General features: G+C 42.6%; 1 protein-coding gene across 5 annotated transcripts; it reads right to left on the minus strand.

The window, feature by feature from the left end:
- Window positions 1-197: 197 nt before the first annotated feature.
- MTERF2 (mitochondrial transcription termination factor 2) lies at window positions 198-14,115 on the minus strand. Of its 5 annotated transcripts, none has more exons than XR_014295324.1 (3): window positions 13,923-14,115; window positions 12,052-12,174; window positions 198-530 (listed from the first exon to the last, which is right to left on the minus strand). XR_014295324.1 is itself a non-coding variant. In XM_082636109.1 (3 exons), exon 3 carries the CDS (start codon window positions 5,083-5,085, stop codon window positions 3,898-3,900), a length of 1,188 nt encoding a protein of 395 aa, XP_082492235.1. In that variant the 5' UTR covers window positions 5,086-5,113; window positions 12,052-12,151; window positions 13,923-14,115; the 3' UTR covers window positions 3,281-3,897. The 5 variants fall into 5 exon arrangements, 3 of the variants coding, with proteins under 3 accessions (XP_082492235.1, XP_082492234.1, XP_082492233.1); XR_014295325.1 differs by lacking the exon at window positions 198-530 and adding an exon at window positions 2,890-3,265; XM_082636109.1 differs by lacking the exon at window positions 198-530 and adding an exon at window positions 3,281-5,113 and having other exon boundaries at window positions 12,052-12,151.
- Between the last annotated feature and the right edge of the window lie 277 nt (window positions 14,116-14,392).

Raw genomic sequence — 14,392 nt, forward strand, 5'->3', positions numbered from 1 at the left:
AAAGGGGACTGACTACTCAGTAGCTAGTCCTTCATTCTGCTGCTGGCATTAGTGCTGCCTGTATGCTTGATTTACCAGGCTGTCTGATTTGAGCTCACTGGAAGTCTTCTGGGTGATCATACTTACATTGGCAGCTAATTACATTTTGCCACAGAAATGAATTTATACATAAACTGTTTAAAGGAAATCATGTATTTTGTTATAGCCTTTTTTCACAGAGGAAATGAAATTTGACTCTAGTGTTTTATGTAAGGATATCTCCCCCTGTTGTTGATTTTGAAAATCTAAAATTTTATTTGTAGGAAGATCTGAGTAAGAATTCAAGAATAGAAATAGGCAGCGGGGCTTCCCTGATGGCGCAGTGGTTGAGAGTCCGCCTGCCGAGGCAGGGGACGCGGGTTCGTGCCCCGGTCTGGGAAGATCCCACATGCCGCGGAGCGGCTGGGCCCATGAGCCATGGCCGCTGAGCCTGCGCGTCTGGAGCCTGTGCTCTGCAACGGGAAAGGCCACAACAGTGAGAGGCCCGCGTACTGCAAAAAAAAAAAAAAAGAAATAGGCAGCAGTTCAAGGGCTAAAAGATAACGGACTAGGATGTGGTCTAAAGGACAGGTCAGTATACTGCATGTTTGACCATGAATGTGGATTTTTTTTAGTTTAAACTTTTAGAGTAAGCTACAAATGCATTTCTGTAACCATAACTGCCCCATTTGCTGCTGTACTGACAAAGCTCTTAAATTAATGGCCACAAAGCACACATGGGCACTCAACTCTGCTAAACTTTCTTATATACCTTCATGTTTGTTTACTTTCCTACTCCTCAAAGTGACTATTTCATACCTCCTCTTTCCATCTGTCCTGCTATACTCCCCTCCTCCCATTCTAAATCTCTCTGTAAAAAGAGGCAACCAGACAGCAAGACTCCTGCCTCTCACAATGCACACTATCAACCTGCCTGCATCTGTTCCCATGCTCTGTGGACGAGGACTAGTATCTCTGCTCTTATCCGAAGTCAGTCCACCTTCACTTCCTCAAGGATGTTAATCCTTAAAATTAATTATTTTCCATCTCATCCATCTCTCTCTCCTTGGGTTATACCCATCGGCATATAAACATGTTCCACTATTTCCTTTCTTTAAAGAAAAAATCTCATAATCTCCATTTTTCTGCTTCCTTTTGCAGCAAAACTTCTTGAGAACTATATAGTCCCTGACTCTTCCTCATCTATTTTTGAAAATATTTATTTATTTATTTAGGCTGCGTTGGGTCTTTGTTGATACGTGTGGTCTTTCTCTGGTTGCAGCGAGCAGGGGCTACTCTTCGTTGCAGTGCACAGGTTTCATTGCGGTGGCTTCTCTGGTTGCAGAGCATGGGCTCTAGGCACGCGGGCTTCAGTAGTTGCAACATATTGGCTCAGTAGTTGTGGCTCGTAGGCTCTAGAGTGCAGGCTCAGTAGTTGTGGCGCATGGGCTTAGTTGCTCCGCAGCATGTGGGGTCTTCCCGGACCAGGGCTCTGACCCATGTCTCCTGCATTGGCAGGCGGATTCTTAGCCACTGCACCACCAGGGAAGCCCTCATCTCCTATTCTTTCAACCCACTCCAGCTGCCTTCTTACCTTTCTCATTACACCAGAATTATTTTTTTAAAAAAATTATTTATTTTTGGCTGCATTGGGTCTTCGTTGCTGTGCGTGGGCTTTCTCTAGTTGCGGTGGGCAGGGGCTACTCTTTTGTTGCAGTATGTGGGCTTCTAATTGCGGTGGCTTCTTTTGTTGCAGAGCATGGGCTCTAGGCGCGTGGACTCCAGTAGTTGTGGCTCATGAGCTCATGGCAGGCTCAGTAGTTGTGGCGCACGGGCTTAGTTGCTCCGCAGCATGTGGGATCTTCCTGGAGCAGTGCTCAAACCTTTGTCCCCTGCATTGGCAGGCAGATTCTTAACCAGTGCACCACCAGGGAAGCCCCCAGAATCACTCTTGATAGGGCCAACCAATGAGTTCCCTTTAGCCAGATCCACTAGTCACTTCTTATCTTAGTTGACCTCCCCATGGTATTCAATATTATTGAAAATGCCCTCTTTTCTTGGCAGACTTACTCTGGTCAATCCTTTCTAGGCTTGGTCAGCCACTACTCCAAATCTATCCTCTTTCTGGCAGTCTCACCCAGAGCTATAGCTTTAAATACCATAGATATGCAGATGGTCCCTGATTATCTGTATCTCCAGTCCTGATTTCTCACTACTCCAGACTTCACCATTTTTCTATTTGAAATCTCTGCTCAGATTCTTGTAGGCATCTCAAAATTGACATCTAACATAGAACTACCAAGGTGACCATATAATGTATAATGTATTCCAAACTGAGATACTTTTGAGGGTGAAAGCACTGCTGATGATTTCGTCAGCATAAACTAAAATCTGCCAAAGGGTTTCCCATCACATTTAGAATGAGATCCTGTTCCTTAGATGGACCTGTGATGCTCATCTTGTGTCACTCTTCCCATCACTTAACTCTGCCCCGACTATACTGGCTGCCATGCTTTCTCTTGAACAGACATTTCTGTGTGACTTTGAGTAAGTGACTTACCCTCTCTGTGCCTGAATGTCCTCATCTGTTAGAACAATAAACAGTGGTACTCAGTTCTTAAGAGTTGTAAAGTACAACGTGCCCAGCACTTAGTAGGTGCTGCACAGAGATACCTTTCGCTTTCCTAAGGAACTGAACAGATTGGGAGAGTGAGAGTTACCTGCATTTGCTGAATGAAGGAACAGAGTGAAGACGTGGCCTGCGTTTTTCATAATTTTTCCTTTGCTTAAGGCCACGCACACATAGCGCAGATGTTTGAGGGTCAAGAGTCAATTGTTTGTGTATTTGTTACAGAGTTCAAACTCCACAGCTGAAAGTGAGCCAGTCTTTGTTTGCATAATATTTATCTTGGAACAAAGTTTAGAAATAGAAACTTGAAACCTAACTAAAATCAGTACCAACCATCACACACTTTACCTTTCATATTTTACAGTCAGACCTGGATTTTCAGAAAGTTTATTCAAATTAGATCATTTCAAATTTAAGGAATTTTACAGAGATGTTTTCATAAAAATCCCTAAATTTGTAGTTGGTACTCTTTTAGCATGTCAGGTAGGGGTGACTTTTCTTATGCCAACTCATAAGCAATCCTTTTTCTGTTCACAAGGTTTGAACAGAAGAGAGATCTTAGTAAATCTGGGCTCTGGCATGGGGCAGCTGGACGGCTCTCTAAGCTTGTTTCCTCATCTGTAAAAAGGGGAAAGTAATAAATGCACATAAAAGTGTTTCATGAGATAAAACAGTCAATTTTAAACAAACTGACCACACAAATAAGCTCTAATTATTCCTTTTGATGGGCAATACTTGGTTCTCAAAGATATTCCCTTATTCCAACCTGGAGATGAAATCAACTTTCTCCACAAAAATGTATTAGAAGCTTGCTAATGTTTCACTAAACACTAAGCTACAGAATTCACACCATAGTAGAGTGATGTTTCAGAGCTGGTGGTGAGAAAGAAGGCTGGGTCTGCATCCCAGGTGAAATGTGCTACATGAGTAAAAATGTATCCATACTTTGAATGGAGTGCACTTGTCAGTTTCTTAGAAATTACTCACTTATAAAATATCACACTGATAGACCATTTAATAGTTTTTAGAAATAGCTCAAGATCAAAATTACAAACTATTTAAAATAAATGCAATTTATATTTTTAAGTATAGCAATTTACTGAGAGATTTTCTACTTAGAGGTCATTTAAACACAACGCAGAAGCTAAGTAGGTTATTAAAATTACTGGTGCCCACAATATGCCTGAATCACTTAAGTTTTTGCTACTCGGTTTTACTCGGCACTGATAGAAAGAAGCAACGTCAGCAAGTTACTCTTCAACATTTAATGGTGCCACAGGATTAAATAATGGCCTTCCTTTTTTGGCCTGAATTTTACCAAAGTTAGCCTCAAACTCTTTTTTTGTTCCATTTAGATTTGCTAGATATCCATCCTTTATTCTATAGCCTAAGGAATTCAGTTTCCTTACCCTGTACTGTACTATTTGTGGCGTTAATTCAAGAACCTTTGGCGTCTCTCTTATCTGAGCTATGGAAATTCCTTCTTTCAATAATCCCTGAATTCTCTCTTCCAAAACTGGAACAGAATAATATAAAAGGGCAGGACATTTCAAAACTAATTGCTTCAGGTCATGATCAGTACATTTAAAAGCATTTTTAGAGAAGGACATACTGTTCTGTATACTTCTTGGGCAAAGTTGAAACAGAAATCCTTTGAGTTTGGAGAGAAGTTGGAGAATTTCAAAGTTTGTAAAACCCTGCTCCTGGAGAAATTCTAGTGTTTCCTTTATAGATGCAGAAGAATTTAACAAAATAAATGTGTTTTGGCTTAATAATTTTAGTAGCCAAACTTTCATGTTGACCTCAGAGCCACCTAAATTTAGATAACTCTCTTGAAGAAGCTTTATCATTTGCTTATTCTTCTCAATAGGAATGTGAAAAATATTAGATGCAGTTGTCAAAAATCTACTAATGACCACATTTTTGAGTCCCAACTCTTGAAAGAATTGAACATTCAGCTTCCGGTTTTCCTGGTCTTTAACAGTAAAGAAAGATTCTGGAAACTGTTCTATTAACTTAACTAACTCTTTCTCGTTCTTGCAAACCGACTGCCAGAGTTCTCTCTGGGTGTTAACAGCAGGTGGACTGCAGATAATTGCTTCTGGGCAGTGTTCCAAGATACTGGCTACAGCAGTCTCATTGGCACCTAGCTGTTGTAAAATATTTGCAATTTCTTCAACATAGGTTTCATCCTCCAGAAGTACCCATCCTTTTAATCTTCGAATTTTCCTGATGTCAACTGACAACTTATAGAGCTTTTCTACTGTCTTTTTATTTTCTCTATTTGACTGATTATCAGTTGTATAGGTGAAGGATGCTAGCAAAGGTGTGTATTTTGGAGCTGATAGCATCTTTCTGAAAGAACAGAGCCTGCAGGGCTGGGATCTCATCAGCAACTTCCACAACATGCCTGCAATCCACTGGCTAATTCCCACCATCCTGAGACTCAGAAGGTACTCATCATACCTGTATCAAAGAAAATACAGGTTTTTAACATAAAAGGTGTTGACTTTCAGAATACAAACACAAATTTGAGCTGTAAGTAGTAAGCATGGAAATAAAACGGACTTAAATTAGACAACTCATGTGGAGTATATTAAATAGAGCCTCTTAAATAATTGATGAAGTAACTGTAATACACTGCTTCACATCTTAAAGTTTATAAATACATCATCTGCTTGAGCTTTGCCACAACCTCCTGCAGTAGTCAGTTCCATTTTACAGACCAGTAGGAAAACCACAAGGAGTTCAAAGATTCACAAACCTCAAATGTTATTTTGACACACATTCCCTTTCAACTCTGATACGTTTAGGTTTAGGACACATACACTATTTACACACACCTACTTTTTTTTGTTTTAACATTTTACATTTTCAAGCTGATGTTTAGCTGAAGCAAATACTTTTTAAGGAGGGGTGTCAACTCTAATTTTATATTTTAGAATAAATATTCTTTTGCTAAATAACTATTATCAAAATAAGTCAGTGAATTTGTTTTCTCTAAAATGAGTGAATAAATGTATGCTTTTTTATGAGAATTATGTGAAAAACTTTTTTTTATAAATCTAGAATTAAAATAAGTCTCAGCCAGGTAAAATGAGGAATGCCATGTGACTGCCCTAGTGAAGCCATAGAAAATCAGGTTAGCTGTGGAATGGTGACCATGGCTTATTTCACTTAGCATAATGTCTTCAAGCTTCATACATTGTGTAGCACGTGTCAGGACAAATCAGTTAATTTTAATTGGTCAAAGGATCAGGGAAGTTTCACTTTCCTTTAGGATTCCTACTGCTTTTATACATCAGATGAGAAGATAAAAATTCATCCCTATTTGCTTCTATATTTTTGTTTGAATTTTATTTATTTTTCAGTCCCTGTTTTTTTTTAACATCTTTATTACACTATAATTGCTTTACAATGGTGTCTTAGTTTCTACTGTATAACAAAGTGAATCAGCTATACCTATACATACATCCCCATATCTCCTCCCTCTGGCATCTCCCTCCCACCCTCCCTATCCCACCCCTCTAGGTGGACAAAAAACACCAGGCTGATCTCCCTGTGCTATGCAGCTGCTTCCCACTAGCTATCTATTTTACATTTGGTAGTGTATATATATCCATGCCACTCTCTCACTTCGTCCCAGCTTACCCTTCCCACTCCCCGTTTCCTCAAGTCCATTCTCTATGTCTGTGTCTTCATTCCTGTCCTGCCCCTAGGTTCTTCAGAACCATTTTTTTTTCTTTTTTTTTTTACATTCCATGTATATGTGTTAGCATACAGTATTTGTTTTTCTCTTTCTGACTTACTTCACTCTGTATGACAGTCTCTAGGTCCATCCACCTCACTACAAATAATTCAATTTTGTTTCTTTTTATGGCTGAGTAATATTCCATTGTATATATGTACCACAACTTCTTTATCCATTCATCTGTCTATGGACACTTAGGTTGCTTCCATGTCCTGGCTATTGTAAATAGGGCTGCAATGAACATTGTGGTACATGACTCTTTCTGAATTATGGTTTTCTCAGGGTATATGCCCAGTAGTGGGATTGCTGGGTCGTATGGTAGTTCTATTTTTAGTTTTTTGAGGAACCTCCATACTGTTCTCCATAGCGGCTGTATCAATTTACATTCCCACCAACAGTGCAAGAGGGTTCCCTTTTCTCCACACCCTCTCCAGCATTTATTGTTTGTAGATTTTTTGATGATGGCCATTCTGACTGGTGTGAGGTGATACCTCATTGTAGTTTTGATTTGCATTTCTCTCATGATTAGTGATGTTGAACATCCTTTCATGTGTTTGAAGGCAATCTGTATATCTTCTTTGGAGAAATGTCTATTTAGGTCTTCTGCCCATTTTTGGATTGGGCTGTTTGTTTTTTTGATACTGAACTACATGAGCTGCTTGTATATTTTGGAGATTAATCCTTTGTCAGTTGCTTCGTTTGCAAATATTTTCTCCCATTCTGAGGGTTGTCTTTTCGTCTTGTGTATGGTTTCCTTTGCTGTGCAAAAGCTTTTAAGTTTCATTAAGTCCCATTTGTTTACTTTTGTTTTTATTTCCATTTCTCTAGGAGGTGGGTCAAAAAGGATCTTGCTGTGATTTATGTCACAGAGTGTTCTGCCTATGTTTTCCTCTAAGAGTTTTATAGTGTCTGGCCTTATATTTAGGTGTTTAATCCATTTTGAGTTTATTTTTGTGTATGGTTTTAGGGAGTGTTCTCATTTCATTCTTTTACATGTAGCTGTCCAGTTTTCCCAGCACCACTTACTGAAGAGGCTGTCTTTTCTCCATTGTATATTCTTGCCCACTTTATCAAAGATAAGGTGACCATATGTGCGTGGGTTTATGTCTGGGCTTTCTATCCTGTTCCATTGATCTATATTTCTGTTTTTGTGCAAGTACCATACTGTCTTGATTACTGTAGCTTTGTAGTATAGTTTGAAGTCAGGGAGCCTGATTCTTCCAGCTCTGTTTTTTCTCAAGATTGCTTTGGCTATTCGGGGTCTTTCATGTTTCCATACAAATTGTAAAATTTTTTTGTTCTAGTGCTGTGAAAAATGCCAGTGGTAGTTTGATAGGGATTGCACTCAATCTGTAGATTGCTGTGGGTAGTATACTCATTTTCACAATGTTGATTCTTCCAAGAACATGGTATATCTCTCCATCTGTTTGATCATCTTTAATTTCTTTCATCAGTGTCTTATAGTTTTCTGCATACAGGTCTTTTGTCTCCTTAGGTAGGTTTATTCCTATGTATTTCATTCTTTTTGTTGCAGTGGTAAATGGGAGAGTTTCCTTAACTTCTCTTTCAGATTTTTCATCATTAGGGTATAGGAATGCAAGAGATTTCTGTGCATTAATTTTGTATCCTACTTCACCAGATTCATTGATTAGCTCTTGTAGTTTTCTGGTGGCATCTTTAGGATTCTGTATGTATAGTATCATGTCATCTGCAAACAGTGACAGTTTTACTTCTTCCTTTCCAATTTGGATTCCTTTTACTTCTTTTTCTTCTCTGATTGCGGTGGCTAAAACTTCCAAAACTATGTTGAATAATCGTGGTGAGAGTGGGCAACCTTGTCTTGTTCCTGATATTAGTGGAAATGGTTTCAGTTTTTCACCATTGAGAATGATGTTGGCTGTGGGTTTATCATATATGGCCTTTATTATGTTGAGGTAAGTTCCCTATATGCCTACTTTCTGGAGGGTTTTTATCAAAAAATGGGTGTTGAATTTTGTCAAAACCTTCTTCTGCATCTATTGAGATGATCATATGGCTTTTCTCCTTCAATTTGTTAATATGATTTATCACATTGACTGATTTGCATATATTGAAGAATCATTGCATTCCTGGGATAAACCCCACTTGATCATGGTGTATGATCCTTTAAATGTGCTGTTGGATTCTGTTTGCTGGTATTTTGTTGAGGATTTTTGCATCTACGTTTATCAGTGATATTGGCCTGTAGCTTTCTTTCTTTGTGATATTTTTGTCTGGTTTTCATACCAGGGTGATGGTGGCTTTGTAGAATGAGTTTGGGAGTGTTCCTCCCTCTGCTATATTTTGGAAGAGTTTGAGAAGGAAGGTGTCAGCTCTTCTCTAAATGTTTGATAGAATTCGCCTGTGAAGCCATCTGGTCCCAGGCTTTTGTCTGCTGGAAGATTTTAAATCACAGTTTCAATTTCAGTGCTTGTGATAGGTCTGTTTATATTTTCTATTTCTTCTGGTTCAGTCTCAGAAAGCTGTGCTTTTCTAAGAATTTGTCCATTTCTTCCAGGTTGTCCATTTTATTGGCATATAGTTGCTTATAGTAATGTCTCATGATCCTTTGTATTTCTGCATTGTCAGTTGTTACTTCTTTCATTTCTAATTCTGTTGATTTGAGTCTTCTCCTTTTCTTGATGAGTCTGGCTAATGGTTTATCAATTTTGTTTATCTTCTCAAACAGCCAGCGTTTAGTTTTACTGATCTTTGCTATCGTTTCCTTCATTTTTTTCATTTATTTCTGATCTGATCTTTATGATTTCTTTCCTTCTGCTAACTTTGGGGTTTTTTTTTGTTCTTCTTTCTCTAATTGCTTTAGGTGTAAGTTTAGGTTGTTTATTTGAGATGTTTCTTGTTTCTTTCTCCCTTTATTTTTGGCTGCCTTGGGTCTTCGGTGCTGCGTGCCGGCTTTTTCTAGTGTGGCAAGTGGGGGTAATCTTCATTGTGGTGCACGGGCTTCTCATTGCAGTGGCTTCTCTGGTCATGAAGCATGGACTCTAGGCACGCGGGATTCAGTAGTTGTAGCTTGCGGGCTCTAGAGAGCAGGCTTAGTAGTTGTGGCGCAGAGGCTTAGTTGCTCTGCAGCATGTGGGGTCTTCCCGAACCAGGGCTCAAACCCGTGTCCCCTGGATTGTCAGGCGGATTCTTAACCACTGCGCTACCAGGGAAGTCCCATTTCTTGTTTCTTGAGGTAGGATTGTATTGCTATAAACTTCCCTCTTAGAACTGCTTTTGCTGGATCCCACAGGTTTTGGGTCATCATGTTTTCATTGTCATTTATTTCTAGGTATTTTTTGATGTCCTCTTTGATTTCTTCAGTGATCTCGTCATTATTTAGTAGTATATTATTTAGCCTCCCATGTGTTTGTATCTTTTACAGATTTTTTCCTGTAATTGATATCTAGTCTCAGCATTGTGGTCGGAAATGATACTTGATATGATTTCAGTTTTCTTAAATTTACTAAGGCTTGATTTGTGACCCAAGATATGATCTACACTGGAGAATGTTCCATGAGCACTTGCTATTTAATCCACTGCTCCTGAGGCTGCTGGGAGAGATTTCCCTTTCTCTCCTTTGTTCGCACAGCTTCTGGGGTTCAGCTTTGGATTTGGCCCCGCCTCTGTGTGTAGGTCGCCTGAGGGCGTCTGTTCTTCACTCAGGACGGGGTTAAAGGAGCAGCTGATTAGGGGGCTCTGGCTCGCTCAGGCTGGGGGGGAGGGAAGGGTATGGAATGTAGGGCGAGCCTGCAGCAGCAGAGGCCGGCGTGACATTGCAACAGCCTGAGGTGTGCCGTGTGTTCTCCCAGGGAAGCTGTCCCTGGATCACAGGACCCTGGCAGTGGCAGGCTGCACAGGCTCCCGGGAGGGGAGGTGTGGATAGTGACCTGTACTTGCACACAGGATTCTTGGTGGCTGTAGCAGCAGCCCAGCGTTTCATGCCTGTCTCTGATGTCCGTGCTGATAGCCATGACTCGCGCCCATCTCTGGAGCTCATTTAGTTGGTGCTCTGAATCCCCTCTCTTCGCACACCCTGAAACAATGGTCTCTTGCCTCTCAGGCAGTTTCAGACTTTTTCCCGGACTCCCTGCTGACTAGCTGTGGCACAGTAGCCCCCTTCAGGCTGTGTTCACACAGCCAACCCCAGTCCTCTCCCTGGGATCTGAACGCCAAAGCTGGAGCCTCAGCTCCCAGCCCCCGCCCACCCCGGCGGGTGAGTGGACAACCCTCTCAGGCTGGTGAGAGTCGGCACTGATCCTCTGTGCGGGAATCTCTCTGCTTTGCCCTCTGCACCCCTATTGATGCGCTCTCCTCTGTGGCTCCGAAGCTCCCCCCGTGCCCACCCCCCATCTCTACCAGTGAAGGGGCTTCCTAGTGTGTGGAAACTTTTCCTCCTTCACAGCTCCCTCCCCGAGGTGCAGGTCCTGTCCCTGTTCTTTTGTCTCTGTTTTTCCTTTTTTCTTTTGCCCTACCCAGGTACGTGGGGAGTTTCTTGCCTTTTGGGAAGTCTGAGGTCTTCTGCCAGCGCTCAGTAGGTGTTCTGTAGGAGTTGTTCCACATGTAGATGTAGTTTTGATGTATTTGTGGGGATGAAGGTGATCTCCCCGTCTTACTCCTCTGCCACGTTGAAGGCACCTGAACTTTGTTTGAATTTTAAAAGCTAGCTCCTTTAATTCATTTGAAATTTCTGATTGTGAGCTAAGAATGTAAATAGATTTTATCAATAGCTTAGCTATCTCTAAGCACCATGTTTGAACAATCCTTTCCTTCCCCATGATTTGTGATGCCTCCTTTGTTATACTGTATTAAATATAGTTTCTGTTTCTAGCTAGCCTCCGTCCTCACTCCCCTACTATTTTTGCAATTCCCTGAATGAGCCAGGTGGCTAATTTCCAGCCGTTGCTGCATACCTGGCTCCCTCTGCCAGACCATTCTAAAACAATCTCTGGTCAACTCTCTCTTTCACATCCCCCAACAACTATGTCAAATCTTCTCAACTCAGACCTCCAGCTTCCCCTGACATCCATTCTCTCCTTCACTCTCAACCAATATCCTTGCCTCTAACTTGTACAAAGAAAGGAGTGCAATTCATCATACCAAACATAAACCTTCTGCTATCTCCCCTTCACTACAATGACATCTTTCATCATCCAGGGTAATTCCTGCTCCTGTGCTGATCCCAGCCTCTCTGGCCTGAAGTGTCTAGAGCCCTTGTTTCTCATGTATTCACTCCTTCAGCTTCATTCTCCTCTCTTGAGGTTCCCACCCTTCACCTCAGTGGCTCTTTCTCTCACTGCCCCTCCAACTAAAATCCCATTTTTCTCTTCCCCTCAGGTTAATTCTTGCAGCTCCTTCTTTCTTTCCATTTCCTCTCTTCCTATTTATATAACTTCCCATAAAGACTACTTTCATGTGATTAAAGCCAGTGAGTAGTTTTAGTTCCTCCCTCTTTTGACACCAGCAGTTTTCAGCACAGGTGACCACTTTCTCTGTGAAATACTCATACCTGACTTCCAAAACCTCCCACTCCCCTGGTTCTCCTCCTTTCTTCCTACACTCCTGACTGTCCTTTAGTTGTCTCCTCTTCAGGCTCACCTTCAAGGCTTGATTCTAGGCCCTCTCCTCTTCTTACCTTAAGAGTTTCTCCCCAGAGATCCTGTCCTCATCCGGGGCTTCTTAATCCACTTGGGCTTCTTTCCAGCTTCTTCTCAAAATGTGATCTTGTCACCTCCCTGCAATAAACTTTTCGATGGTACTTTAGGATAAAGACATAAAGTAAAAAAGCCTTACCATGGCCTGCAAGCCCTCTTTGTCTTAGGCTTTGTCACCACCCAAATCTCCTGTCCCCCTCTGCCTACACCAGCTGCACCAGCTTCCTTTCTGCCCCTGGTGCTTTACTTGTTCCCATGACAGGGTCTCTGAAGACTGAGGGCTACTCCCCATGCCCGCAATGCTCCTAACTCCTAGGTCTAAGTGTCACTTTCTCAGGGAAAGTTCCCTGCCCTTCATGAATAGACAAGGCTTCCTGTCCCCCTGACAGGCTCTCTTATCACCATGGACTGTTCTTATGTGCCACTTGTCATAGCTGCAGCTGTTCATGTGTGGTTTCTGTCTCACCCTCCATGAGGGCAGAAACGGTTTACTGCCATGTTCCAATGAATTCCTTCCCTACCTTTCACCTGGCTGGCACTGCTGACTCTAGGAGGCATTCCTGGGCAGGTGACTTTCATGTGTGCTCTTCCACAGCACCCTGCTCTTGACCCTACTGTGGCACTTATACTCCTATAAGTTCTTCATTCATTCAACCAGTTTTTTTGTTTTTGTTTGTTTGGCTCATTCTGTGTGTCAGGCATTATGCTAGACACTAGCTTTTCTGCTAAAATATTTCTTCATACCTTTGAATCACAGACCCACCGGAGAACACGGTGTGAGCCAGACTCCCTCTCTTTCCCAAAAAAGGACCCATACTCACATTTTGCAAAAGACTTTAGCAGGATTCATGAGCACCCTGCATTCTATAAACAACCTGCACCCGATTGCAAGCACTTGGAAAGCAGGGTCTGCATACTCTTCTACTTTATCCCCTGTACCCAGCAAAGAACTTGGTCCACAGAAACAAAATCAGTATCTGTCAACTGAAACTCGATGACAAACCAAGTTCACTAAAACTTAATGTAGTGGGTAAAGCTGTGGGCTGCCTGGGCTTAATTCCTGGTCATTAGTTGTGCTGTAACTTGAGGAAGTCACTTCACCTCTCTGTGCCTCAGTTTAAGCACCAGGAAAATGGCATCACTAGGTGTTTGTGAAGATTACATCCTGGGTGATTGTGAAGGTTAAATTAATTAATACCATAAATCACAAAGCATTCAGAAACTCATTAAACCATCACAGCAACCCATTTTAAAGATGAGTTAACAGATGCATGTAAAGTAGCCCAAGGTTGGTCAGCTAATAAAGGGCAGACCTTGGATTCAAACCCAACAGCTTGGCTGAGTCCTGCTCTTAGCCCTGTGCTCTGCACATAGCAATGATCCAGGTAAATGTTTTCTAAATCACAACGTGGTTTATTTTTTGATACTTCATGTTTCTTAAGCGTTTTTAAGGAGTGAAACCCACTTCTGTAATATGCACAATTTTCATAACATGGTCCCCTCGACGAACACCGGTAATTCAGTTAACTTCTACTTTTATAACATGTACGACCTGCTGACAGTTTCAAATTAACCCCAATGTTTGTAAGAAAGGAAAAACGAGGGCCCAAAGCATTGGATACTGGGGAGCGATCGAAAGCCGCACATCCATCATGTGGGGCCTGCGCTCATATCCAGAGAAACTTCCGACCTGCGGCGCCCCAGCGTCCACCCAGCTCCCGAGCCAGCCAGGCGGAGCTGAGCAGCTAGCGGGAAGTCTGGCTTCACGGTGGGCAGCTCCCGACTCCAGCCTCTCGGCCGCTGTGCGGCCAGGGACGATCACCCCCAGGGTCGAAGGACCGGGGCGACTCACCTGTCGGCGTCCACTCTGCACAAGGCGCGAGTTCCGGGTCTCTGGCTCCGTCCTCCCCACCTCCCCAGGCCGAGGCTCCCCGCGGCCTGGCGTCCTCCCGATGCCTGGGAACAGGGGCCAGGGTCCCAAGCCGCCAGCCAATTCCCCTCAGCCGCTCCGACCCCGCTTCGCGTAACCCACAGACACGCCCTGGAGCCCCCAACGCAGCCAATCAGGGCGCGGGGCGCAGGCTACATGACCCTCCTGACGCAGCGCGGCGGGGCGGGGCCGGGCGAAGCGGAGGGGACCTGCGGAGTTGGGCCAGCGTGCGAGTCAGCTGTCCGGGGAACAGCACCTCTGGCCGGCAACTATTGCCTCGGACATTTTCTCACCCTTTCCCTCCCAGTATTTTAGAGAAATTGGAGTTTCAGTCCTTTTGTCCCTTGGGGAGTGTCACTAGCCCGGGAGAAAAAAAGGGTAGAAATAACTCA

The sequence above is a fragment of the Mesoplodon mirus genome, assembly GCF_964341445.2.
Source record: "Mesoplodon mirus genome assembly, chromosome: 11".
NCBI lineage: Eukaryota > Metazoa > Chordata > Mammalia > Artiodactyla > Ziphiidae > Mesoplodon > Mesoplodon mirus.

What these genes read in the sequence shown, in the direction of transcription:
- MTERF2 (XM_082636109.1), bottom strand. Translation starts at nt 5,085, where the DNA reads ATGGTGGGAATTAGCCAGTGGATTGCAGGCATGTTGTGGAAGTTGCTG.